This window comes from Macrotis lagotis, chromosome 2 (genome assembly GCF_037893015.1).
Source record: "Macrotis lagotis isolate mMagLag1 chromosome 2, bilby.v1.9.chrom.fasta, whole genome shotgun sequence".
Lineage (NCBI taxonomy): Eukaryota > Metazoa > Chordata > Mammalia > Peramelemorphia > Peramelidae > Macrotis > Macrotis lagotis.
Genome location: NC_133659.1, coordinates 104,441,930 through 104,457,537, shown reverse-complemented (window position 1 = coordinate 104,457,537; position 15,608 = coordinate 104,441,930). Strand labels below are relative to the sequence as shown.

Sequence of the window (15,608 nt, the reverse complement as noted above, 5' to 3'; positions counted from 1 at the left end):
GCTAGGTGGCACAGTGTATAAAGCACCAGCCCTGGAGTCAGAAGTACCTGAGTTTCAAATCCAGTCTCAGACTTAATAATTACCTAGCTGTGTGGCCTTGGGCAAGCCACTTAACCCCATTTGCCTTGCAAAAAAAAAAAAAAGACATCAATGGACCTAAAAATTCCTGAGTTTGGTTGCTTCTTAGAAATTTCTACTTGTTGCACCGGCTCTGGAGTCTGGAGGGCCTGAGGTCAAATCTGGTCTCAGGCACTTGATATTTATCAGCTAGGTGACTTTGGGCAAGTCACTTAACCCCAATGCCTAGGGGGGAGGGGGAGAAAAAAGAAAAAATTGCCATTTTCTCCAAGTATCTATATTAGGAACCATGTATATTACAAAATATCTTTCCATCTATATTTATGATTCTGTAAATCTTTGCTCAAAAAAATTATGACTCAAAGATTATTTAGTATAATGGAGATTGTATTTGATTTCATAGTTAACTCAACCTGGATTTTTTCAATCATATATATAATATTGTGGTAATACCATTTGGTTATTTATTTGGTTGTTTGCTTATAATAAACAAAGGCCAGAGAAATAGAAATCTTAGTCCCAACCTTTGTTAAGCTCCACAACCTTATTCTCCCTGGAAAACTGACCTTCCCCTTCATCAGGAAGGTTAAAGCCCCAACTCTAACCTGACAGGGAGTGAGTGCAAACAGAAGGTTAATTCCGAAGAGAATTTAACTTCAATGGGGCAGCTAAGTGGCGCAATGGATAGAGCAATACAACCTGAGTTCAAATCTGACCTCAGACACTTAATAATTACCCAGCTGTGTGACCTTGGGCAAGTCACTTAACCCCACTGCCTTGAAAAAACAAAGAGGGAGAGAGAGAGAGAGAGAATGAGAATTTAAATGGCTGGAGAATCTCTTAAGCCACAAGGAGAGAAAATTCATTTGATAACTCATGAGTTAGTAAGTGGAAGACTGCTATCTGCATGATGACATTTCTTCTCCCATCATCCCAAAGTCCTCATAAAAGTCAATTTAAAAAAAGACAAAATACCCTGCCCCTTCTAGAAAATGCAACTATATCTAGACTAAAAAAAGTTTAAAAGAAAATTATTTCAAAGATAAAAAAAAATATGATATATTCTTCCAACTAGAGCATTCTGGGAAGACTATATTAATAAAGCACTTAGAAACACCCAGATGAAAACTTCTAAAATAATAGTATTAATTCATTACAGTAAATGTCTTATTTTATAGAGGAACTTTATTTTAGTTTTTCTATTTGAATGATTCATAAATCTAGGATGTGATTAGTAGAGGTACAACTCTTCAATGAAGCAAACTACAAGCACTTTGTGACTTAGCCAATGGTCTTCAAGAACTATTATGGTTAAAAAATTTCTCAACTTGTTGCAAAACTGGTGATAAGATTTTCAAGACTTATCTTAGGTCATTCTCTAAATAAGAGACCCAGTCTGTCAAGAGTTATATATTCAGAATCTTTCCATTTTGGTAATATCTGCCAAACTTATGTTTTGTTAACACATTCTTCCAGAGCCCAGAGTCACATCACAATGCCATATAAGGTAATGTATAAAGATTTGATCAAAGGATTATTTTTATAACCTACAACAAAGAATATCCATTACTTTAGTTCAATCCTCACCTGATCTTGGATTTTTGCATTTGCGTTGTGAGGTAGACAAAGCAGGAGCACCACCTTCTTCAGGTTCATTCCTAGGGTCAGAACTTCCCTCTGCACCTTGCTAAATGGAAGAAAGGAGAAAACCATCCAATGAATGTGGTAGACAAGACTGGGCCAAGGGGATGTAGCAGTTCCATTCTGAGTCACCAGTAAAAGTGCAACACAATGGGTTATGCACAAGAAAGTGAAAACTGAAGTAAACAACACTCATTTAAATTCATAAAGTCAGTTTTATCTTCTCTAACCCACCATGAGTGGAGCTGGAAAATTCCAAACCTGAGGAAAATCTCAGCTGAACAAGAGGCCAAAAATTGTCATTTTGAACAATGTTGTCAGCACCTGGCCTTCTTTCTAGCCAGTACTAAAATAAAGGAAGCATCTCTGAGGAAATAGATTCAATGAACATAAAATCAAGATAATGCTAACAGTTTCTGTAGGTTTGGGCAAACTACAAGAAACTGATTGGTACTTACTTGCCTATTAAGATGTTTCAATTCCAGTAAAGCAGTTTGCTCAAAACACATGCGCATACACACATACACAAACTCAAAAGAAAGTGTAAACTGGAAGAAGTAAAGATAAGAAGTGCTACATCCCAAGAAAGACTCAGAGACTGGAACTCTGTTATGGGCAGAACAGAGAAGGTTCACTCTGTCCTTGGTCTGTAGACTCCCAAGAACTTTTCCTGTCAAGTCTGACTACAAAGAGGAAAGGTTTTGGGAGCCCAAGATCCAGAGGTACAGAGAAGGGGCCACTCTGTACAACAAAAGAAGTCACCAGATGGTGATTTTACCTTCAGTTGATCTCGGCTTGGAATATCCATACTCTGATCCTGTGCGAGTGCGAAAGTCTGTGCAGCATCTAGATGGTAAGTAAAACAAAAGGAAAAAAACCTTCCCTGGTAATAACCATTCTTTCCACACAACAAGGATCTCAGCAAGCAATCCTGGAACCAGACCTGGCCTCTATAAGTGCAGGATCCAAGGTGACTGCATAACACTCACAAGAGCAGTCAGAGAGGAATCAAAGACAAGGAAGCTAGGTCAAGACAGACCTAGTTAAAAATGAAGTGACAAAAGTATAATTTGGAGGAAAGGGAGAGGGGAAGGATGAGGAGATGAAAAAAAGTCCCTTTACTTAAGATGGCTGTCTACACTAAGTTTCCAAATTTGTTTAAGAAATTTTGAAAACAAGGCTACAATAAAGAAACAGAACTCTTTAAATAAGATGTGGTAGGGAAATCTTTTAGAAGCTTCTTCACATGTTGTTTCATCGTATTTTTTTATCCAACTGTCAAATCTGTAAAGGTCTACAAGAAATATGAAAACAGAAAACTGTCCACTTACTACTTCATTACCAACTACTTCAGTACCAATAATACTATGAGTATCAGATGGCTATTTGACAACTATATTAGATAAGCCTCATGACTTGATTATATAAGATTATAAATGCCTACAACAAAGCATCAATTATCCTAGTTACTATGTAAATTCGAAAAAGTGGCAGAGTAGGTAGATGAAAGATTTTATATCAAGGTGAATAAATTATGATAACCTTAGTGAGACTCCTATTTGGAAACTAAATCATTCCAAAGTAGAAATGTATTTCAAAAACTCTGCCACTTAGAAATTTTGCAAGCACAAATGGATATGGAAATAAAATCTGGGCAAAATAAGTACAGAGGAAAGGCATCATCAAGGAAATAACATTGGTTCTAAAGTCAAAAGTCCTAGGTTCAGATCTCATTTCTATTGCTTACATACTACTGTATAAATTAGTCAAATCTTTTCATGTCCTCATCTGTAAAATGAAGTGGGGAGGCCAGTCTAAATGGTCTCTGTGGCCACTACTGTCTCTAGAGTTATATTCCTATGGAGAACATACAGGAGTATGTTATGCATGCATACATTCATATGTGTGTGTATATATTTTATATATATATATATATATATACATATATATATATATATATATATATATAAAATGTATACATATACAATATATATAAAATAAAATATACCTGAGTTAGAATGAGAATGGTACTCAGCTTGGTCATATCTATCCTCCACAATTTCACTCATAACACAATCAATGACAACCTTATTTAAGGATTTACTTAAATACTAAATTTTTCAATTTTAACTCAGCTAACACTACAGCTATTTCGTACAAAGCAGAACACTCCAAAATTAAAGTTTGATAATTTTTTTTGATAACAGAAATGCTTTTTAAGTTAAAAAAATGTTTAAAGACAGAAGATGAAGGGATCAAAACAAGTGACTTTCTTCTGAGAAAAGCTTTGCTAACATATACTGTCCTTTTACAAAAAGTTCAAATTAGGATACCATGCAGATGACAAGCTGGTTAGACAGTTACTGTAATGTGTAGCTTCAAAATAGCTACTTATTTCAATATGTTAAAGCAACTGACAGAACAAAACAATATAGAAATCATTTCTAGGAAAATTAATATGCAAAGAGGGAAGGTATCAAATAAATGTTCAGATGTGCTGCACCCATTTCCTCTTATTATCCTACTCAAACACACAATTTAATGGAACAAATTTCTTTAAATTAATAGCATTCCCTTCAATCAAAACAAAAGATATATCTCCCAGGAGATGAAATGTGCTTCATAACCGCTATGGAGTTAAAGGATGGAAGATATTTTCTTTCATTTCCTTTACTAATGGAAAATGCAAAAACCAATATATGTAAGTTAACAGAAATAACTAAAGAAATGTTCATTCACAAAAGTGCAATTGAAATTAGAGGGGCAATTACAAAACATTTTAGGATAAATTCTGTCACCAGAAAATTATATATTGAGAGCATTTATGGCAAGCTAACTCCTGAAAAATTAGTATGAAAATAACAAATGAAGTAAAGAAAGAGGGGGACTTTAAACACAAATAATATATGTGTATGCATATAGAGAAAGATTGAGAGATAGTTATGCTATATTGTTATAATACAATTAGACACAGTTTATTGATTTCCTGGGTATCTGCTGAAATATCAGGAATTTATTGCTATATTTCCTTCCTTTAGTGCTCAAAGAAATATAGATTCTATAGTTAGAGAAGATAAATTTTTCTATAATAATTAAATTTCAATAATATGGCCATTTCATTTAAAGACCCTTCCTGAAATCTGATCTGAGAATTACCCAAGTACAAAAAGATCCCAAAGTTTATCTATATAAAAAGAATTAAAATTCACACATTTGGATTTGAAAAAATTCAAAGTGTTTTATCTTATTTCAAGGCAAGCACAATTATTGGGGATGGATGACCACCAATTTACTATTAAGCTATCAAAACAACACAATATTTCAAGGATTGACACAACTGGGCTATATTGCTTAAAGTCAAGTCCCAAAAATCTTCAGACTTTCCTAATTTGAGACCAGCTCAAATAGCAGTAAAGGGCTAACAAAATGTTTTGTAAATTTTACATCCCCTAGAAAAGACAAAATGCATGGATCCAGTTTGTCAATCAACCCTAGGACATCACACCTTGACATATATAGTCAAGACGGACACACACACACACTCTCCATTTCCTGAAAATACTTCATCAACTACATTGAAAGAGTAAATACATCATAATCAAGAAAAAAGTAAATGAAGCTTGAATACATGGCAATAACATTTTTAAAAGTGTTATATCCTTTCTAATCATTCCCATATATATATCATCGATATTCCTCCTTTCCTATTACTTGCCCTAATCAAATCATTGCTGCACTATGTATATATGTGTATATTCTAACAAAAGAGGATGGCATACCTGTAAGAGTTGCAGTAACCAGGTTCTTTCTTAGCATGTCATAAAGGGGGCTGTTAAGAGATGAAGGAAAAAATTAAACAGGAAAAAAAATTGTTACTCAGATTTCTGTAGTTCTTCTAAGCACTCTCATTGATCTCATTGATTTTTGATAATCCTATTATTTCTCTCCATGAGGTAAAGACATGATGCTTCATTATATTCCTATTTTTAAGTGAAGAAGAAATATCTATGAGAGAGAAACTAATAGGTCCTAATCCTGTGAGTTTGACAACCTTAATAAAAATAATTTCATGAAAGAATCAATTCTTGCCTTCTAGTTTTAAATTTTAATTAAGAAAATATCCTCATTACACTTCTAAGATGGATTCAGAAAAGAGCATGGACTTCTCAATTACTGTTGGCCTGTGGACACAGGACCATGTATCACACAAGGTTGTGGGCAAACCGCAGGAAAGCAAACCTTGAGTCTTCTTACCTTGGATCTTTCACAGAGAAGCTTTGAAGTCCTAAGAGCTCTCCTAGAAGATCTCCATCACAATATACTATGTGTTGTTCTTGCTGATCATAAAGCTGCTTCACCATTATATACTGGCCTAAATAATGCATGACCTGCATGGAGATAAAACAGTAAAATAGCATTATGTCGATTACTACCTGCAACTCAATATTTTTATAGGAGATAAGAGATAGCTATTGAACAACGTCAAAGTATTTTCAAGGACCTCAATAATATAAAATCTGAGGGCATCAGGACATGGTTCAATAAAATGAGAGATCATCTGCAAAGGAGAATACCATCTGTATTCAGAGAAAGAACTATGGAGTCTGAACAAAGACCAAGGACTATTACATTTAATTTAGGGAAAAAAAACCCTGATATCCTATTGTCTGATCTTGCTATCTCTTATACTTTATAGATATGATTTCCTTAAGGATATTTCTCTCTCATCACATTCAATTTGGATCAACATATACCATGGAAACAATGTAAAGATTGACAAATTGCCTTCTGTGGGGGGGGGGGGAGTAAGATTCAGGGAAAAATTGTAAAACTCAAAGTAAATAAAATCTTTAATAGAGAGCAAAATAAAATAAAATAAAATGATAGCACCATGAGGACAGGATTGGTTTCATTTTCCTCCTTGTTACCCATAACTAGTATAGCACTACTTTGCACACTGTAGTCAACCTCAGCAACTTTACCATTCCTTCCACCACACTGACAATCCCTGAGGCCTGGAAAGTTGCTTCTTTTCATCCATTGGAATCAAGCCTCAGCTCCTACATTACCTTCTGCAAGTCTTCTCTGCACCACCACTTGTTGGTGCATTCTTCCCCAAGGTCATCTGGTACTTGCTATATTAGTTAAATATGTTTCTAATCATGAATCCTTTGGGACAGTCTTAAGATTTTTTTTATTGCTTAGAATAACTAAATCATTCACTACATCACACACACTATTGCTATTAGCGTATACAACATTCTCCTGGATATGTCACTTTACATCAGTTCATACAAATTTTTCCAGGTTTTTCTAAAATGATTTGTAACTTCTTATAGCACAATAATATTCTATTGTAATCATATTGTCCAGTCATTCCTCAGTTGATGGCCATCCCTTTGATTTCCAACTCTTAGCCACCACAAAGAGCTGCTATAAACATTTTTGTACAACTAGGATCTTTTCTCTTTTTTTGAATGTCTTTGGGATACAGACCTAGCATGTACTACCTCTTTTATTTATTTTTTAATTTTTTGCAAGGCAATAAGGTTAAGTGGCTTGCCCAAGGTCACACAGCTAGGTAATTACTAAGCATCTGAGGCCAGACTTGAACTCAGGTACTCCTGACTCCAGGGCCGGTGCTCTATCCACTGCACCACCTAGGCTGTCCCTACTCCCCCTTTTAGAAAGATTAAGAGAGCTTTTTTTTCTCCACCTTCTAGCCCCTAAAGCCTTTGGACAAATCTAGATTAAAAACTCTTATCCTCCGAAACAAAGCCCTATACTGAAATCTTTTTACATCTTTCTTATAGAGGGCCTAACTGGTTACAATCCATCCTTCCTAAAGTGATCTAAAAATCTTTGAATCAAAAGAAGGAAGTCTCTTCAGTTTACTTCTGATCAAGTAGAAACAAGAATCCTCAGAACAATTCTTCTGCCTTTTTTTTTTGTGTTGCTCCCTTTGAAAGGCTAGTGAAACCTAAAGACCTCTTCTCAGAATAATGTTCTTAAAAGAATAAAATACATGACTACAAAATAACCCAACTACATTGAAATAAAACTGTCAAAATAGTTTAAGAAACAAGTTCTAGAACCCAATCCTGCCTCAGAAGTAGACAAAGAGACTGAATAATTTTAGAAAAACTATTCAGAATACACCAATATTTAAGTTACAATTGTTCTGGGACTTTTATCTAAATTTTGAATTTTTACTTAATCCCAAATGTGGAATTTTACTGGAGATTATAAAAATATAATACTAAAATGATTCAGTATTAGAAATTTCCAAATTTCTAATATGGGCACATAAGGAACATTCTTCCCATTTCTGGACTTCTATTTCTCCCTCTAATATTTAGAATTTGTTTAATCTAAATGAACAAAAATTGCTTCTAGTGGTTTTGTGCCTAAAATATATATTGCAGAATTTTTTTCTCCAGATGGATCAACTTATTTTAGTAAGCATGTTATCACAGTACTTAGATATAGCACATCATCTAGACCAGTACCTTCACTGTACAATAATTGCAATAAAATGAAAAGAGGGAAGACTACAAAAAAAAGAAACACTTTAGCTAAAAGAAATCTGAAGTTTAGAAACTTATACAGGGGAACTCCCATCATTTTTTCCTGGAACTGATATATTACATAATTACCTCAGTCACACCAAAACCACTTTCTTGGAGCTGACAAATTCAATGATCTTCCAAATAAAGGGGTACATATAAGGGAACCTTATTCAGAAGGTCTTTCCTCTAGAGTCTCAACTTCACTTTTGATACCTAACTTAGAGAAGACAAATTTATCTCAAACATATGGAGATTACTTTAATGGCATCATCTTCCTTTAAATAATAGCATTCCTTTTAAGCAAAAAAAAAAAAAATCTTTTGAATTACTTAAAAATTCAGTCTATTTTGTAGCATTTCACCTGAGCAATAAAATGAGAGGAAAACAGACAAATACATTAACTATGATCGAAAGTTTCAAAAACAATTTTTAAAAATCCTGACTTGAGAGAAATGACAAATGTCTCTTTTAGAAGGAGGTTTACATTGTCTGGCATGATCCATGTAATGATACATTCTGCTTAACTGAACTTTTTTTGGTACCTGAAAGGATTCTTTAATAGGATGGGAGACACTGTTTGGTGAACAATATTTTTAAAAAGAGCATCAATAAAAATACTTTAAAATTACAAGAAAAAAACTCTATATACTCCCACACTGTGTGTTTGTCTCTCTCTACATATATATGTATATGTGTGTGTGTATTTATATATATTTATATAAATACACACATACACACATTCTCACTTTGCATTTTAGCTTGGTGCTGCTTTATTTTACAGATTTAGCTTACATTTATAAATCAGTTAACATAAAATTAAAGCAATTAAAAATTAAATGATTTGTCCAGGTATCGGGCAAAAAAAACCCCAACAAAACTAAAAAACCAGCAAAAACAATGCTTCATTAATTGAGTCCATTTATGTCCTCAGCTAGTTAGAATTTTCCTTCTATCACAATTCAATCATAAACAGAGAAGTATGTGTTATAAATCATTTATGCCCATACACCTCTCCAACTTATTTAGTTGTGCCTAGGGGAACCAAATAATTATCTCATTATTATGTTGGACATCTATACAGACAATCCCCTAAGGCTATTCTCATTATAGTGAATAAATGATTACACTGAATATGTGCCCTTTTCCAAGACATGTGCTCCATGTACTAATATAAACAGTTACTAAATAGCCTGAGAAATGAGAAAGGGGAAAATGAATAACTAAAGAAAGAAACCCAGTGACAAATAAACACGTTATCAAACCTTAAGAGATTTGTTCAGAACACCAAGTAGAATTATCTAATAATATTACTATAAAATGTATACTTTTATTGAAGTTAAATAAACCATATTTCAATCTCAAAAAAAAAGAAATTTATACTTTTCCATATATTGTTTCCTTAACTTTATTTGATTTTGACAACACTCCTTTGAATTATGTAGGTCGAGTAATATTAACCTTATTGCAAAGAATAGAAACTGGGGTGCAAAGTGATACACTCTTCTATCTGAGAAAAAGGAGAATGGTTTTCTACACAGAAGTGGTCTTATGAATCACTAAGTCCTTCTCTCCTATACAGACTGTGTGACTGTGAACAAACTCCTCCATCTAATTTTGCTCCTCATTCAGAAAATGATAATACAATCTGTAGTACTTTTAGCATTGTTATGAAGTTCAAATTAAATACTATGCCTAAAGCACTTTGCAAACTTTAAAGTGACATATAAATGCCATACAATAAGCTGATGACAGAACTGGAACTAGAACACAAGTATACAGACAATGCAGAGCTTGACTCTATATCCTGTTGCCTCAGTGTATTCACAATTACATGTACTAATAGGACATTCTAAGAAACCATTAAGTGTTGATGAACTAATAATAATTTCAAATGGGACTTAAAGATAGGCCTAATGTCTAGCACAATGACTGACACATAAATGGAGCTCAATTGTTGCCTGCTGAAGGACTAACTGAATGAAAATAAAAAGATCATGTATGAATGAATTTTGTGTTGGAGCTAAATAGAAATCAAAGTAACAATGCTGGTCTAAAGGCTATGGCCACAGCCTCTGTGTTGGGATCCACCATCCTAGGATTTTTATTGTTTGCTGTCTTAGTCTTAATGAGAAAATTATTTGGACAAGATTGGTGGAAGGTTGCTGAGAAGACCTTGTTATTCTTTTTGTTTTTTGGTTCTTTAAAATTTTTATTATAAAGTGCAATTTGGCTGGAATAGTTTAGAGATGTTTCAAGAGGAGTAAGACCAATTAAAAAGGAAAAATAAGAAAATACTGTCTCAACATACTTCTTAAACCTTCATATTCTACACCAATGTTGCTTCACTATTACTTCTGCTAAAGAATTTTCAACTAAATATGAAAGAAATTTGATAGGTTCACAGAGCTACCATGGTAGCATAGTGAATAGAGCACCAGCCCTGGAGTCAGGAGTACCTGAGTTCAAATCTGGCCTCAGACACTTGATAATTACTTAGCTGTATGGTCTTGGGCAAGCCACTTAACCTCATTGCCTTGCAAAACAAAAAAAAATCTCAAAAACACAATCTTAGAATTTTGGAAGTAGTATAAAATAGTTAGTTCAAAATCTATCCATTTGGAAGGCAATTATTTCAAACTGCAAATACCTTCACAGACCTAAAAACTGGTAAGATTAGGAGAGGAGAAAAAGAGACTGATAATCAATACAATCTAAAAGCCATCATGGAAAAAAAAGTGACTTTCTCTCAAGAGCAAACAGGACAATGAGAAGTTATTTCCAAATGGTCTTCTAAAAAAACAAAAATAGACCTCTACCATCTAAAAACTTTGGTCAAAACTATCAATCAACAACAGGAAAGGAAACATTGGAATGAAAGAGGAAAATGTCTCCCACACAAGAAAAATGCATACTGAAATACTGAGCTTAAGTCTGGGGAAAGGGGGGGAGAAATTTTCACAGAATTAATTTTCAAGTACTCCATTTAAGAAACCCAGAACTCGGCAAAAAACCTTTAAAATGCAAACACATACACTTGGTACACCAAAAATTGCAACATCATCCAAATTACTCTATAGATTTAGTTCTTTATTAATCAAAGTACCAAAGTAATTTCACAATTTTTAAAAGATTTGGAAGAATAAAAGATTAAGAATATATAAAGAAATAATGGAAAAAAGTAGTAAGGCTTCATCTTCCACTACACAAAGAAAGCAGCATGCAAGTAGCTTTTGATAAATCCACAAACTTCAGAGAAAAAGTTCTTTATTAGATAAGATTAAAAATGATAGTATATAAATTGTGCAAAATAGGTTTACAAAGTGCTTTACATATATAAATTCATTTGATTCTCACAATAATCCAGTGAGGTTCTACTGGGTCTCTACCCTGAAGAGATCATGAAAAAGGGTAAAAACATCACTCGTACAAAAATATTCATAGCAGCCCTGTTTGTGGTGGCAAAGAATTGGAAATTGAGTGAATGTCCATCAATTGGGGAATGGCTAAAAATTATGGTATATGTATGTTATGGAACACTATTTTCTATTAGAAACCAAGAGATGGGAATTCAGAGAAACCTGTAAGGATTTGCATGAACTGATGCTAAGCGAGATGAACAGAACCAGAAAAACATTATACACCCTAACAGCCACATGGGGGTGATGATCAACCTTAATAGACTTGCTCAGTTCATCAGTGCAATAATCAGGGACAATTTTAGGGTTTCTGCAATGGAGAAGACCATCTGTATCCAAATAAAGAATTGTAGAGTTTAATCAAAGACCAAAGATTATCACCTTTATTTTTTTAAAAAAAAGTTATCTTATTATGTAAGTTTGCTATCTCTTGTATTTTATTTTTTCCTTAAGGATATGATTTTTCTCTCAGAACATTCAATTTTGACCAATGTATAGCATGGAAACAATGTAAAGACCATCAGCCTGCATTCTATGGGGGCGGGGGAGGGGGGAGCGAGATTGGGGTAAAAATTGTAAAACTCAAAAACAACCAAAAGAAAAAAAACCAGTGAGGTAGATGATTATTTTTTTCATTGTGAGACAGAGAAGTTTTAAGTTATTAGCTGAGGGTCACAGAGGATTATGTCTATAGGAATATTGAACTCATGTCTTCCATGCTTCCCAGCTGCATATATAACTACTGATAATATAGAAGCTTAACACATAGCACATGCTGTTCATAGAGTCATGATGAACTGGTTCAGTCATTTTGAAAAGCAATTTGGATTGTGCCTAAAAAAATTAAAATGGTTTTCTATGTACTAAAATAATTATAGCACTTCTTTTTGTAGAGAAAGTAAGTACCCATCAATTGCAGAATAGCATATGAACCCAATAGACCTGGAAAGACTTGTATACAGAACACATAAAGGGAACAGTAAAAACAATACTTTGAAAAAAACCTCTTGATCAACACCATGAAACCAGAGGACCTGTGATGAAGCATGCTACTACTCACCTATTGACAAATATTCAGGGATGTGGATTGAGACACCTTTTTAGACACGGCCAAGGCAAAAATGCATTTTATCTGACTATATTTGTTACAAGAGTTTTTTTTTCTTTTTTTCCAAAGGAGAAGAGGTAGCATGGGAGGTGGAAAAGAAAATAAAACATTGCTCATTGATAAAAAACTTTTTCAATTAAAATTTTTTTTTCAATTTTAAATCAGTATTTTATATCTTCTACCACAACAAACTCCAGATGGATAAATAGATGAATGTGAAATGTCATGTAATTTAAAGAAAAAAAAGATGAAGAAAATAGAAAGCTCAGGGCGGCTAGGTGGCGCAGTGGATAAAGCACCGACCCTGGAGTCAGGAGTACCTGGGTTCAAATCCGGTCTCAGACACTTAATAATTACCTAGCCGTGTGGCCTGGGGCAAGCCACTTAACTCCCTTTGCCTTGGGGGGGGGGGGGGAAGAGAGCTCTTTCACAACTCCATAATCACAGATGAAACTTTCTATTTTTGACTAATTTCTACTATTTTTCCACTAGGGATGAAAAGCATAATCAAACAGGATACAAAACATTAAATATAAAATAATCATATAAAACTAAAAAGCTTTTAAACAAATAAAAATTGATCCCTCTAACATTGAAGAAAAATGTAAATGAGGAAAATTACATTAAAAACCTCTAATAAAGTTTGATAGCTAAAAACTATAGGGAATGACACAAATGTATGACTAAGCCATTCCCTAGTCAACAGTCAGATACTAATAATTTTTATCTCTTCATTTGAAGAAAAACCTCAAGCATTTTTCTAAATACTCATTTCAAGAAAAACATACTAAAAAATCCTGAAGTATTAATCCCCTATCCTATTTGGAAACTATCAAGTTAGCAAACACACTAAAAGACTGGAAAACTCATTGTTGAAAACCATGCCTGCTGATTCACTGGGTTAAGTAGGTTTATCTTTGAATTGGTTCAATCCTGAAAAATAATCTGGAATTATACAACTAAAGTTACTAATTTGTTCATATTCTACAAGATTCCTGTATTGAAATCCTAACATGAAAGTTAAGTTGCAGAAAGTTAAGAATCCTACATATATACATGATAATAATAGAATTACCTGTGATAACAAAAAGTCCCAACTTGGAAAATGCTTTACAAATTAAGTATGTGAATGAAATGGAGTATTACTGAAACATTAGGAATAATGAAAAATTTGGAGGAAAACCTGGAAAAACCTACAAAAGGATACATTAAATGAAGTTACTAGAACCAAAAGAAGAGTATATTTAGATAGTTGTTTAATATATCTATAGCTATCTCTCTCTCTCCACATACACCATAGTGAGCTTGTGTGTGTGTGCACACATGCACACACATGCAAGGAGAAATGACAAAAAAATACAAGAGTCAATATTAAAGAACATTCTGTCAAAAGTTAAATGACATGTCTCCTCTAGATTAACATTAGGCAAATTAACTTTCTCCAAAAATGTATTCTGTAAGACAATTTGTTCAAAACTATTTGCTGTGCCAAAATAAAATGTTTCAATAAATTAGAGACTTTTTTTCCCATTCAATAGGAAGATCTTTACTATGCTACATGTGGGCTGCTAACACTGATTAACATTTTAACACTAAGCCCTCAACCACTTAAAAGGATTCAATTTGTTTTGGCAAAAAAATTTTAGAAGCTAAATAAGTTATTTAAATGCATAAGTGTTTAAAATAAGTCATAGGAATCGGCAGGAATATCTGACACGTTTATAATGAAAAACTACTGCATTTAATTCCTGGCTGGCAGGATACCCTGTAAATCAGTGACAGTGTCATTTTTTAATCTTGCACACACTTTGCATTTTAATCTTAAAATAATTGAATTCAGCAAATCTTTTATTTAGCTGACAACACACTTCAAAAAGAACTCCAGAGAAAAAAATTTATAATCAAATACAACTTGAACTTAAGTATTTAAAAGACAGAAATTGCTACTCCAAGGTCTCAAAAGTAGAACTCTTGATTTAAATAAATCTCCCTTTCTCATGAGTACAGATGAGCTTCTAAGAAAATTAGACACTACTTCATTTCCTTGCTTACATTGTTGAAGTATTCTTAAACTGTGTAAGGGAAGTAACTGACTTCTATTTGACTCTAAAAGTTAAAAAGTCTACAATGATGTACTTACTTCTTTCATGGTGAACATTTCACCTTGTGCACCTGCTGCTTGCAAAATTTTTAGCAGTGGCAGTTTCGGTCGTACCTAATACAGACATAAATATAAACTGCTAATTATATTTTAACTAAAATTTCATATAGATATAGATAGATAGATAGATATATCCTGAAAGACAAACACGGATATGACTATGCCTAAAAATGCCCAAAGACACAGGTGGTTATTTCTTGCACATAGATCATTACATTTGCTGACAAAAATATTTATTCGAGAGTATAAAATACTTTTGTTCTAGTAGCTTCCTTTTGGAAATTTATATTCTCCATCTATAACATAATATTCATTTATTAAGACATTTAATCATACATTTAAAAATAACTTTAGGAATTTAAGTACATGCATCATTCAACACTTCTCAGAAACCAGTCTCTTGAATAAATAAATAACACTACTGGGTCTAAACCCTGAAGAGATGATGAAAAAGGGTAAAAACATCACTTGTACAAAAATATTCATAGCAGCTCTGTTTGTGGTGGCAAAGAATTGGAAATCAAGTAAATGTCCTTCAATTGAGGAATAGTTTAGCAATAGTTTATATGTATGTCATGGAACACTATGGTTCTATTAGAAACCAAGAGGGATGGGAATTTAGGGAAGCCTGGAGG

General features: G+C 33.3%; 1 protein-coding gene across 5 annotated transcripts in view; it reads right to left on the bottom strand.

The window, feature by feature from the left end:
* Positions 1 to 15,608, bottom strand: part of MDM4 (MDM4 regulator of p53) — a 38,944-nt gene that overhangs the window by 15,338 nt on the left and 7,998 nt on the right. For 2 of the 5 annotated variants that reach the window (XM_074222458.1, XM_074222459.1), the window contains exons 3-7: positions 14,953 to 15,027; positions 5,974 to 6,107; positions 5,499 to 5,548; positions 2,498 to 2,565; positions 1,666 to 1,765 (exon numbers count right to left, since the gene is read on the bottom strand). In XM_074222458.1, coding sequence (XP_074078559.1) covers positions 1,666 to 1,765; positions 2,498 to 2,565; positions 5,499 to 5,548; positions 5,974 to 6,107; positions 14,953 to 15,027 — 427 coding nt within the window. Of the gene's footprint in view, positions 1 to 1,665; positions 2,566 to 5,498; positions 5,549 to 5,973; positions 6,108 to 14,952; positions 15,028 to 15,608 lie in introns of those variants that run through there. The other 3 variants (XR_012475663.1, XM_074222460.1, XM_074222461.1) reach the window with 3 other exon arrangements.